General features: G+C 39.5%; 1 protein-coding gene across 2 annotated transcripts in view; it reads right to left on the reverse strand.

Moving 5' to 3' along the window:
- Positions 1 to 1817: 1817 nt before the first annotated feature.
- NAA16 (N-alpha-acetyltransferase 16, NatA auxiliary subunit) overlaps positions 1818 to 12840 on the reverse strand; it is a 46013-nt gene continuing 34990 nt past the window's right edge. The window contains exons 14-20 of one of the 2 annotated variants that reach the window (XM_070943241.1): positions 12403 to 12616; positions 11263 to 11456; positions 8295 to 8403; positions 6232 to 6330; positions 5993 to 6136; positions 4635 to 4732; positions 1818 to 3579 (exon numbers count right to left, since the gene is read on the reverse strand). In XM_070943241.1, coding sequence (XP_070799342.1) covers positions 3379 to 3579; positions 4635 to 4732; positions 5993 to 6136; positions 6232 to 6330; positions 8295 to 8403; positions 11263 to 11456; positions 12403 to 12616 — 1059 coding nt within the window. In that variant the 3' untranslated portion in view covers positions 1818 to 3378. The remainder of the gene's footprint in view (positions 3580 to 4634; positions 4733 to 5992; positions 6137 to 6231; positions 6331 to 8294; positions 8404 to 11262; positions 11457 to 12402; positions 12617 to 12840) is intronic. The other variant, XM_070943243.1, reaches the window with a different exon arrangement.

Raw genomic sequence — 12840 nt, forward strand, 5'->3', positions numbered from 1 at the left:
TCCATCCATCATCATCAATCTATCATCTATCTCTATCATCTATCCTATCCTGTCAACCATTCATCCATCCATATCTATCATCTATCTATATCATCTATCCATCCATCCATCCATCCATCCATCATCTATCCATCATCATCTATCTCTATCATCTATCCTATCCTATCAACCATCCATCCATCCATCCATATCTATCTTCTATTATCATCTATCTATCTCTATCATCTATCCATCCATCCATCATCTATCGATCATCTATCCTATCCTATCATCCATCCATCCATCCATCTCTAATATCTATCTATCCTATCTATCTAATCTATCATCTGTCTGTCTGTCTGTCTGTCTGTCTGTCTGTCTGTCTGTCTATCTATCTATCTATCTCTGCGCTCCCTCCCTTTCCATTCTGCTGAGTTTTATTTTAATTAATATGAATACATTAAATTTGAGATCCTTATCGTTTTAACATTTGATTATTGAATGTAAGTCGCCTAGAGTTGCCTTCGTGTACAGATTTGATAAATATTAAACATTTTGAATGAACTTTTGTGGGGAAAGAGGTTGTGTTTATTTAATGTTTTTGATGCTCCCTGTAAATTTATCGTTATTTATTTTATAGTTCTTTTAATGTTTTTTTTAAAAAATATGTAATTTGTTTTCAAGCTTTTTTTAAAAAAATATTGTTTATATTCCATCCTCCTTTATGCTTGTCCATGACCTGATAAAAGTTTTGATTGACACAACATCTAATACACAATCCATTCCAGAAGAAAAATTTGATGTGTATCTACATGGGAGATTTCTGTAAAATGAAAAGTCCTGTCATTAACCAAGATACGGCCACTGGGCAACAATACAATGTAATTATAGGTAGTCCTCAACTTACAAGAGTTCACTTGGTAACTGTCCAAAGTTACAACGGCACCAAAAAAAGTGACTTTCTCGCTCTTATGACCGTTGTGGCATCCCCCCCGGTCATGTGATCAACATGCAAAGGCTTGGCAACTGGCATGTACTTATGACAGTTGCAGTGTCCCAGGGTCACGTTGTTAGGAAATGAGTATTACCTACCTTGTTGGGTTGGGAATATATAAACCATCAATGTAGCTTTAAGACTGCTGTATTGCATCATACAGTGTCCTGATTGGTTAGCTCTGTAGCCAATCTCCTTAAGAGGGAGCTAGAAACATGGTTTGTTTCTTTGCTGTTCTTGTTCTGATATCTCTGTATGCTACTATTTGCAAATCCAGAAGAACTGTTTCTTGTGAATGACTACGACGACTGGTAAGAAGACTTTGTTATTGGATTATCCCTGGACTGTCGTTTTGCTATCTCCTGCTTTATATGTGTATGACCTGGACTGTTTATTGGACTGTGCCTTACTATTTCCTGAAAGTAAACACAACTGGGTGTATCTGTGTGTTGACTGTGTTTATTCGTACCTACTCTCAATCGCTTTCATGTACACACCCTTGCTATTCAAGGGTTACTCTGCGAATTCCTTAACACACGTGTTCTCCTTTTGCGACCTTCTGACGAGCAAAGTCAACGAGGAAGCCAGATTCGCTTTCAACCGTGTTGCTAATTTAACAACTGCAGTGATTTAACAAATGTGGCAAAGAAGGTCATAAAATGGAGCAAAATTCACGTAGCAATTGTCTTGCTTAGCAATGGAAATGTTGGGCTCTATTATGGTCGTAAATTGAGGAGCGCCTGTATATTAAAACAGATTAAATTGGTTATTGTTATTCTGAGAACAATTGCACTATAATGCAATTGTAGAATTTAAAATACCATAAACCCCCAACGTCAGCAGCAAGTGTACAAAATAATTTATTACAGCATTACATTGTTGAACTCTTTACAGTAAAGTTTTCATTCAACTATCGATCCTAAGTAAATGACAAAGGAGATTGTCTTCATGACATCTTGGTAAAACTTCCCTTTTTAAATTTTGCATAGGACCTCCGTCATTTAACTATTTACATTACTCAAAAAAATAAAATAAAATTGAAAACAAACTGGTTCCATTGTTTTTGTTTTTTTTTCAAAACAAAAGATTTTTTCTTTTTATACAAGCCACAGTGACTTTTCTTTTCAGGAATATTTATTTCATTTTCAGGAATATTTATTTATCTCCTGAAGAGGGGGAAAAAAAAACATTTAAAACTGAAACAAAACGTTGATATGTTATACGTGAAGTGCAGGTACGTTAACTTATAAAAAAATAAAAGGGAAAAAAAAAGATGAAATGCAATGTATAATTAGACGAAGTTGTGCTTTTAAAAAAAAAATAACCTTACTCAACGTTAACAGCTTTACAGCATGTAATACAACAATATTTTTTTCCGACTATTGGCTTCTGATTCATTTCTCAAACATTTTAATGTAGCTCACCATTATTATTACGACCTCATTCTCCGTTAATTCTCTCCCTTCTGTTTTGGAAGTGAAATGTTTTTTTTAAAATTCCTAAGTAATAAAAAAGGTAACTTAATCGTCGTAATGGCAACTTAATGGTATTAAATGTTTAATGGATCGTTGAAAAGAATCATTATGAACCAAAATAATTTACAGCTTTAAAAAACACATTCTCCATTTTATAAATCCGAAAGCGCTTTTCCAATAAATCAGAATTTCCACACAATACTATTAGGAAACTGACAAAACTCTGCCAGTACCCATCACGATCCATGCTTTGAAAGAAATGGAAAATAATATTTGTAGCTCAGGGTTGAAATGAAAGGGTCCTTGATGCTCTCTGAGGTTGGTGGTTTTCTTGCAGAACGTTTCACGACCCAACTAGGTAACGTCATCAATGCAAGAAGGGAGCGGGGTTTTGCCCTGTGTTTGTTACCTAGTTGGTCAATGAAATATCTGCAAGAAAACAACCCAGTTCAGGGAGCACCAAGGACACCACCGAAACATAAAACCGATGAAAAATATGTGTCGAGGCTATATTTATCCTGGTTTGTTAACTTCAACATGCAGGACTTTCCACGGATGGTGACACAGACAAGATGGCGGCCTCTTCTCAGATTCTCCTCAGATGGACATCTTCCTTGCAAAGCCATCCAACACGTTTTGATAGAAGTGATCGTATTTATTGGCATATTCAATGGAATTTATGGGTCGACGATTCAGAATAGAAAGATTTATAGCTGTACAAAGTATAAACACAGCCAGTATTATGCAAAAAAAAAAAAAAAGGCTGTTTATATTAATATCGGCAGCTCTTGTTGAGGGAAAAAAGGAGTTTCAGCACAGTAGATTTGCCTCCAGTTTCCCGGGTTGGACAGCTGAGTGGGTTCCGATGAGATCCAGACGGAAGATCCCAGACGATCCCTGGACTGTCAGGAGCTAGTCCCGCCTTCTGTTTCAAATCTCATTGGTCAGCACTTCATGATTGATGGCCATATGATTCATGGGGGCAAAGCAACCGTCCTCGTCACTGGTTGGAGACATGAAGGCCGTCGCTAAAGGGAACATTTTGTGGCACGCGGTCCGATACGCCTCGCTCTGGCTGTGGCATTCTCCAAAGGTGCCGTCACGCAAGAAATCCAAAACCGTCGTTAAAATCTGCAGATTAACACATGAGCAGAAGCGTCAAAAGCAGAATTCTTCATCAGATTTAATACTGGTAGTCCTCCACTTACGACAGTTCGTTTAGTGACTGTTGGAACGGCAGTGAAAAAAGTGACTTAGGACTGTTTTTCACATTTATGACTGTTGTGGCATCTCCTTGCTGACATGATAAAAATTCAGAAGCTTGGCAACTGACTCATATTTATGACGGTTGCCGTGTCCCAGGGTCATATGATCCCTTTTTGTGACCTTGTGACAAGGAAAGACATTGGGGAAGCCAGATTCACTTAATAACCATTATTAACTTGACAACTGCACTGATTCACTTAACAACAATGGCAGGCAAGGTCGTAAAATGGGGGAAAAACTCACTCAACAAATGTCTCACTTAGCAACAGAAAGTTTTGGCTCCACTGTGGTTCTAAGTCGAGGACTATGAATGGAATTGTAAGATCCAAAATGGAAATTACAAACACCGTCCAAACGGAGATAAAATATTTTTTTGTCAATTGTTTTTCTTTCTTCAGCTTTGTGAGAAGGTAACGCCGAGGGACAAATATGACAAAAATAGCTGTGGTCATAAGTCGAGGACTACCTGTAGAGGAGATGACCAGGCTGAGCCGGAGGGAGGTGTTAAACACGTCATAAGTCACAAGTCCCTGAGCGTCCGCAAGAGAGCTAAGACCAGCCCATTTTGAATTCCTATCTTATCTCCCGCTCATTTCCCTTGACTGTTAGTTGGCCAGATTCTTGTAGACACCTTAAGCTTGCAATAAATCTTTATAACCATTTAATCTGCCGGGATCTCCTGATTTCCCTGGTACTTTATTTTTATCTTCAAGTTTCTGTCTCTCATAGATAGATGATAGATAGATAGATACATAGATAGATAGATAGATGATAGATAGATAGATAATAGATGGATGATGAGAGAGAGAGAGAGAGAGAGAGAGAGAGAGAGAGAGAGAGAGAGAATGAGAGAATCAAACATCTATTGAAAGGATGTGCTATTTGGGATCCCCAAACTAGGGGAAAAACTTTATTTTTACCTTCACGTTTCTGTCTCTCATGGCTTCGTCGAGTCTAGTAGCAATGGCGATTGCTTTCTCTTGCCTTGAATTATCCAGGAAATACATCATTTTGGCACCTCCAAGAGAGGGAAAAAAGCAGCTTATTAAAAGAAAAGGATGTTCCTTTTATATAAAGAAAAAAAAAACAGGTTTTTAGTGGCTGCAGCCCATTATACTTTATATTAATCCATTTGAAACAATCACACAGAGGAGTATATTAAGATTTTAAAAAATGGAAGACGTTCGATCTTATCTATTAGGCATTAGAGGAATATATTTATTTGCCAGATGCTATTATCGCCGTTCTGGAATACAAGTATCAGAGATTTTTATTACGTGGAAAAAGATCTTGCCTCTGATGACATTATTGACCGAACACTTCATCTTCTTTTAACGATCCCATAATCCCTTGCGGGGTGGAGCCTGGGCAACTGAATGGAGCTAACAGAGTATTTACTGGCCAGATGCCCTTCCTGTCGCCAGTGCGGAGTTTTGTTCGGCAGATATATTCTCATCATGCCCAGAGAGAGAAATGTCTGCCTCTAACTAGGATTGAACTCACAGCCTCCTGATTGTGAGGCGAGAGCTCCACCTCTAGGCCACCGTACCACTCACATTATTGACCAAACTCTTGAGATTACTAAATTAAAAGGCAGTCGCAACAACACAAAAACATATTTTTCCTTCTCTCTCTCTCTCTCTCTCTTGGAATGGGAAGACAAAATTAAGATCGGTGTATTCATCAGAAATCATGTAAATTAAATCAAAAGATAATCTAGCTTCTTTATCGCTCAATCTAGGCTCGTGACCCTGAATTTTACAATACAGGTAGTCCTTGACTTACAATGGTTGGTTTAGTGACCGTTCAAAGTTACAACGGTATTGAAAAAAGTGACTTACGACCGTTTTTCACATTTATGACAGTTGCAGTGTCCCCATGATCATGTGATTGAAATTCAGATGCTTGGCAACTGGCATGTACTTATGACGGTTGCTGTGTCTTTTGACCAGCGAAGTCAGATTCATTTAACAACTGGGTTACTAACTTTAAAACTGCAATGATTCACTTAACAACTATGGCAGGAGACGTCGTAAAATGGGGCAAAATTCACTTAACCAAATGTCTCACTTAGCAACATAAAGGCTGGGCTGAATTGTGGCTGTAACTCGAGGATTGCCTGTACAAAAAATGGAAATGAATTTGCAAAACTTTGCCTTATGATTTGAGCACAGGAGATTGTGTTGTGCCTGCTCTCTTGCACACAACTTTATTCCTGCAGTGATAATATGTAGGTTTGTCAGCACATCGGTGTTTAAACACACCTGTTGATACATACCTGAGAGCAGGTGCCGTACAGAGGTAGAATTACGCTTGAGAAATTCTTCGTTGAAACTTTCCAAATCTTTGCTAATAAAAATCTTCTCCATTTCTTGCGTAAGGACCTTGTTCACGATTTCTGGCAAATTACTGTGATTCGACACTAGGAATATAAAGATTCAGACGTGCTGTTGATTATATTTTTAGGAAACTTAGCAGAATTTTACGGCAAAGGGGCCAGTTTTATTTTGTACTTACCACACTTGGAAAATTTAATCAAACATTCATGTAGCCAGGGGTTGTTATCACCGATAGCAAAAGCCCTTTTAACGGACTGCAACATTAGCAGGAACTTTCCTGGATGAAACAGAGAAAAAAAAAATGCGATTTTATTATTTTAAATAAGGCTATGCAATTGATATCAATCCCCCGTGGGAAGGGGCTTACAACAGGAAAACAGATCCAGGGTGCTCACTATAGATAGTCCTCAATTTATAACGGGTCATCTAGTGACCATTTGAAGTTACAACGGCCCTGAAAAAAAGTGATTTATGACCGTTTTTCACACTTACGACCATGTACCATCCCCGTGGTCAGGTGATGAAAATTCAGACACTTAGCTAATTAGAAAAATGAACATTTTTAAAAAAAAAACCTTAATTTTTTTTTGTGATCTATGTAATTTATATAGTTCAGTTCAATAAGCAGATGATAGATAGATGATAGATAGAGATAGACAGAAGATAGAGACAGATTAGCTTGACAGATAGTAGATAATAAGATGATAGATAGAAGATACATAGATATAGATGATAGATGATAAGAGATAGATAGAAAATAGATCAGATAAATAGATAGATATAGATCATCTATTATCTAATAGATGATAGATAGAAAATACATAGATGATATATATATAGATGATACATAGATTAGATTGATAGATAGAAGATAGATAATAGATAGATAGATGATAAATATATGATAGATAGAAGATACATAGATTAGATTGATAGAAGATAGATAATAGATAGATGATAAATAGATGATAGAAGATACATAGATAGATTAGATTGATAGGTAGATAGAAGGTAGATAGATAGATATAGATGATAGTAGATATAGATAGTAGATAAATAGATAGATAGATAGATAGATAGATAGATAGATAGATAGATAGAAGATAGATAGATATCATTCTCTATTATCTAATAGATGATAAATAGATGATAGAAAATATATAGATATATATAGATAGACGATACATAGATTAGATTGATAGAAGAGATAGATAGATGTAGATGATAGATAGAAGATAAATATAGATAGATGATACATGATAGAAACATAGATTAGATTGATAGAAGATAGATAATAGATAGATGATAAATAGATGATAGAAGATACATAGATAGATTAGATTGATAGGTAGATAGAAGGTAGGTAGTTAGATATAGACGATAGTAGATATAGATAGTAAATAGTAGATAGATTAGATAAATAAATAGATAGATAGATAGATAGATGTAGATGATAGACAGAAGATAAATATAGATAGATGATACATGATAGAAGATACATAGATAGATTAGATTGATGGATAGATATAGATAATAGATGGATGATGAGAGAGAGGGAGGGAGGGAGAGAGAGAGAGCGGGGGATAGACAGATATGGAGGCCTGCTTGTTGAGCTGGACTATATAAATTACACAGATTAAAGAATTAATGTACATTACATGGCAGCCAAGCATTTTTCTTCAGGATTAATGCACTTATGCAGGAAACGAAACCTATCTGACCATTTTAGCGCTATCTAAAATAGATTTCATTAAACCGACCTAGAACTAACTCTCCTCTTTTAAATTTTTAATTTGTGTGATTTTATAAATTGGGTGTTTTAATCTGTGTTTCGGCCAAAATATTTAATAATTTTAAGGGATTTTTTAATATTTGTATTATCTGTATTTTATCTTGGCTGTTCACCGCCCTGAGTCCTTCGAGAGTAGGGCGGTATAGAAATTTGATAAATAAATAAATAAATAAATAAATAAATAAATAAATAAATAAATAAATAAATAAATAAATAAATAAATAAATGAATGAATGAATGAATGAATGAATGAATGAATGAATGAATGAATAAATAAATAAACAAACAAACAAACAAACTTCCACCTGTATTCTGTACAGATAATTTCAGATGCTAAAAAAATGACACGCACGTTGATCACAATGTAAAATCGGGAGAGTATGCACAGTACATACATCCGCGTTACAAAACCATCTCCTTCTCCCATGTTACAACTGCATGCAGTTTACCTTTCCTGAAATATATTTCAAAGGCTAGTAGATGGGTGTCTATGTTGTCGGCGGCGAGGTTCTTCAGAGGTATAAGGAATTTAATCGCCTCCTCCAAGGGATTTTCCACCTGTCTCAACAACAGAAAAGCGAGTAGGTTACAAACCAGAGCGTATGAAAAGAATTTCAAGGAGTAAGCTCGTCATAATTTGGTGCTGGAGTGTTTGCACTTTCCCCCTTTTTCGTAACGTTTGAGTAGCGTTGCTCCTAGGGTAGAGAGACGTCAAACAGGATAGAAAGTTTGAAGTTTGACATCCGAATTCTTGGTTCTAATCTACAGGTAATCCTCCACTTATAACAATTCATTTAGTGACCGTTCGAAGTTACCATGGTACTGAAAAAAATGACTTACGACCCTTTTTCACACTTATGGACCATTGCAGCATTCCCCGTGCTCAGGTGATCAAAATTCAGAGGCTTGGAAACTGGCATGTACTGATGACAGTTGCGATCTCCAGGATCACGTGACCCCTTTTTGTGACCTTCATGCGAACAAAGTCCACGGGGAAGCCAGTTTCACTTAACAACCGTGATACTTACATAACAACTGCAGGGGTTCACTTAACAACTGTGGTGAGAAAGGTCGTAAAATAGGGCAAAACTTGTCTCGCTGAGCAACCGAAATTTTGGGCCCCATTGCGGCCTTACGTTGATAGCAAACGTAGTATTCCTTCCTCAGCTCTTATCTAGGGATTAAAAGTTACAACCGTCATCCAAGTTATAGGAATTGGTTGAGACGAGACACAACTTCTCCCAACTGGAAGAGGAAGGAAGGAAACTAACAAGGGAAACTGGTTCTCTTATCAGAACTTTTAAAACTGGGGTCCCCAACCTGTGGACTGTGGCCCGCTACTGAGCTGTGGCCTAATTGACGTTTCCGGGTTGGCAAAGGGGAAGATTTTGTGGAGGGGCAGGTATGCATGCATGCGTATGAGCACCCACAAAATTTGCAGCAATGTTCACGCCTATGGCCCCGTTTGTCCGAGTCTCGTTGGGGGCATTTGCGGCCCCGTTCACGTGAACATCGCTGCAAATGTTGCGGGTGCTCAAATGCGCGCAAGTGCACCTCCCCTCCCATGAAATCACTCTCTTCCCCCTTCTCCCCGCTGCCAACCCAAAAATGCCGGGGAACTTTGCTCTAAAGCAGGGGTGTCAAACTCAATTTCATTGAGGGTCGCATCAGGGCTGTGGTTGACCTCGAGGAGGGGGGGGGAGAGTGTGTGTGGCCGATTAGGTGGGTGTGGCCAACTGAGTGGGTGTGGCCAGCTTGACACCACTCCCCAAACTGCTGGCATGTTTCCTCTTCGCATTGGCTAGACTGGGTCGAAGCTACGTTGGCCTGATTTTTCCTCTTCGCACTGGGTAGACCAGTACATCGTGGGGCAGATACAGCCCCCTCTAAAATGCCCTCCAAAAAACATGGCGGTCCCCAAAATCAGCTCAACCATGATGGAATCAGACCATGTCTCAGGAGAAGCTTGCATAAAAATGGATTTGTTTCCTAGCCTTTCGCCAACCTGAAGAAAGAACTTTGATTTTTAGGCTTCTCTCCTGGAGCCTCGCGGCCAATCGGATTTACAGTCCTCGATTTAAGACCACAACGGAGCCCAAAATTTTCCCCGCTAAGCGAGACGGTTGTGAAGTGAGCGTTGTCCTTATTTTATGAGTGTTCTTGCCACCGCATTTAAGCAAATCATGGCAGGTTTGAAGTCAGTCATACTGTTGTTAAGCAAACTTGGCTTCCCCGCTGATTTGTCGAAAGGTCGCGGAAGGGGATGGCGTGACCCGGGGACGCTGCGACCCTCAGAAATATGAGCCACTTGCCAAGCGTCTGACTTTTTTTTAAAAAAAATAATAATATTTGGTTTTTTATCAGTTTGTCAAAGTATAAAATACAAAGAGGAAAAATAGTGGAAAACTAAGAAAAGGGTGAGGGAAAAGAACAGAAATATAGTGTAAAAAAGAGAAAAGGAAAGAAAAAAGCACCGACTTCTGACTCTCTTTAGGACAGGAGAAGATCGCAATCTTACAGCCACAACTTTTTGCTTTTATACAACAGTAGGTACAAGCGTCTGAATTTCGATCACGGGATGACCATGGAGATGCCACAAGGGCCATTAAGAGTGAAAAACATTCCTTTTTTAAGGGCCGTGGTAATTTCAGTCACTAAATCATCATCATCTTCATTTAACGACCCCGTAATCCCTTGCGGGGTGGAGTCTGGGCAACTGAATGGAGCTAGCAGAGTGTTTACTGGCCGGATGCCCTTCCTGTTGCCAATGCGGAGTTTTCCCCCCAGCAGATATATTCTCATTGTGCCTAGAGAGAGAAATATCTGCCTCTACCTAGGATAGAACTCACAGTCTCCTGATTGTGAGGTGAGAGCTCCACTTCTAGGCCACCGCATCACTCAGTTCGGTCACTAAACGAACTGTCGTAAATTGAGGAGTGCCTCTAATTAGTTTTTTATGCGTTAAGATGTCAGCACTTCAAGCTGCATTTACTCTAGTGCTGACATAAGAAGGAGAAGCGGAGGCGTCTGGAAAGGGACGTTTGACTTTTCACCTACTTATTTTCCCTGGAGATAATATCCCCTAGGAGATGGGATGGGAGGGGGGAAATTCCTTTGAGCTGGAGGAGTAGATTAGGGGTAGAGTGACTTGGAAGATGGCCAATGAGTGCAGAGGAGTGGGGAATGGAAAGGGAGGGTTTTGGGTCAGGAAGTCAGTGTTGGCTACGATGGAGTCGGAGTTAGAATGTCGTGCTTAATAAATGGGAGTTTTTCATCAAAGACTTTGTTTGAAATGCAATTTATTTGAGACGACCTCGAAACCTGACATAAGATTTATCTCCTGCCTCGTTTCCGGGGGAGACCGTGTAGGACGACCAATCTCAGCTGCTTAGAATTAGGCAAAAGTGGAGTTTTTACCCTTTCCAGTTTCTCAGGAATTAACTCTTCCTTCAGGCCGCTGGTCTCCTCCTCTTCTTCGTCTCGTTTCTTCTTCTGACTCTTCTGCTGCCGCTCTCGTTCCGCGTGTTTCTTCTCCTCCTCCAGTTTCGCTTTCTTCTGCGCCCGCCGCTGCTTGCTGAGCATTTTCTTCAGTTCTTTGGCAGAAAGGTTTTCTGTAGGAAAAACAGAATTATTTTTTCGTTTTCGTTTTTGACCCGGGTGGGTACCCCCTCCCAATGTACGACCAACAACTGAGCCCAACGTTTCTGTCGTTAAATTGAGACGTTTGTTCAGGGAGTTTTGCCCGGTTTTACGACCTTTCTGGCCACGGCCGTTAAGTGAATTGCTGCAGTGGTTGTTAAGCAAATCTGGCTTCCCCCACTGCTCGTCAGAAGGTCACAAAAGGGGATTGTGTAACCACAGGACACTGCAACTGTCATAACTACATGCCAGTTGCCAAGCGCCTGAATTGATCATGTGACCATGGGGACACAGCAACAGTCGTTAGTGTGAAAGTGTGTATTTTCACACTACCTACGTAAGTGTGAAAAACTTTTTTCAGTGCTATTGTTAATTTTGATGATCTAATGATCTAATGCAGTATTGCCATATTGTAGGCTAACTCTGCCCTCTGCCAGCAGTTCGATCCTGACCGGCTCAAGGTTGACTCAGCCTTCTGTCCTTCCGAAGTTGATAAAACGAGGACCCAGATTGTTGGGGGGGGGGGGCAAGAGGTCGACTCTGTAAACCGCTTAGAGAGGGCTGGAAAGCAGAGTGAAGCGGTATATAAGTTTAAGTGCTTTTGCTATTGCAAGTCAAGGGCTACCTGTACTCTTATTTACTGATAAAAGAGAATATTTATTGGTCAGGGTTGAAAAGAGGGTTCCTTGGTGCTCTCTGAGCTTGGTTGTTTTTTTTTGCAGATGTTGCATTACCCAACTAGATAACATCATCAATGCTAGAAGAGAGTTGGGTTTGTGGAGAGGAGGAGGAGGAGGAGGAGGAGGAGGAGGAGGGGGAGGAGGAGGAAATTTGAAATTCTTAAGCGCAAACAATCCTGATTGCTGGAATCCCCCTTTGGAAGTGAATACAGATCCTGTATGGCGAAAGCTCAAATACCTGAGTTCACTTCCTGCTCTTTGTTCTCGCTGGCCAAGGGGTTGTCGTGCAGCTTCAAGTAAATTTCTATGGCTGATCGCGCCGCCTTGAAATAAAAAGCGTGTTTTCGTAGCACGTCTTCTAACCTCAAGAGATCGACGTAGGCACGCAAGGTCATCTTCCTCAAACAATAGGTATGGAAGTCAAACTGGTCATCTGTGATCTCAAAGAAGTGCTGAAACACACGAGAGAAGGCAGGATAACCGAGTGGGAAGGGACCTTGGAGGTCTTCTAGCCCAACCCGCTGCTAAGAATAGAGTAGAGTAGAGTAGAGTAGAGTAGAGTAGAGTAGAGTAGAGTAGAATAGAATAGAAAATAGAGTAGATAGAGTAGAATAGAATAGAATAGAATAGAATAGAAAATAGAGTAAAATAGAAAATAGAGTAGAGTACAGTAGAA

This window comes from Pituophis catenifer, unplaced genomic scaffold, assembly GCF_029215685.1.
Source record: "Pituophis catenifer annectens isolate HBS135680 unplaced genomic scaffold, rPitCat1.0.hap2 SCAF_4, whole genome shotgun sequence".
In the NCBI taxonomy this organism is placed as follows: domain Eukaryota; kingdom Metazoa; phylum Chordata; class Lepidosauria; order Squamata; family Colubridae; genus Pituophis; species Pituophis catenifer.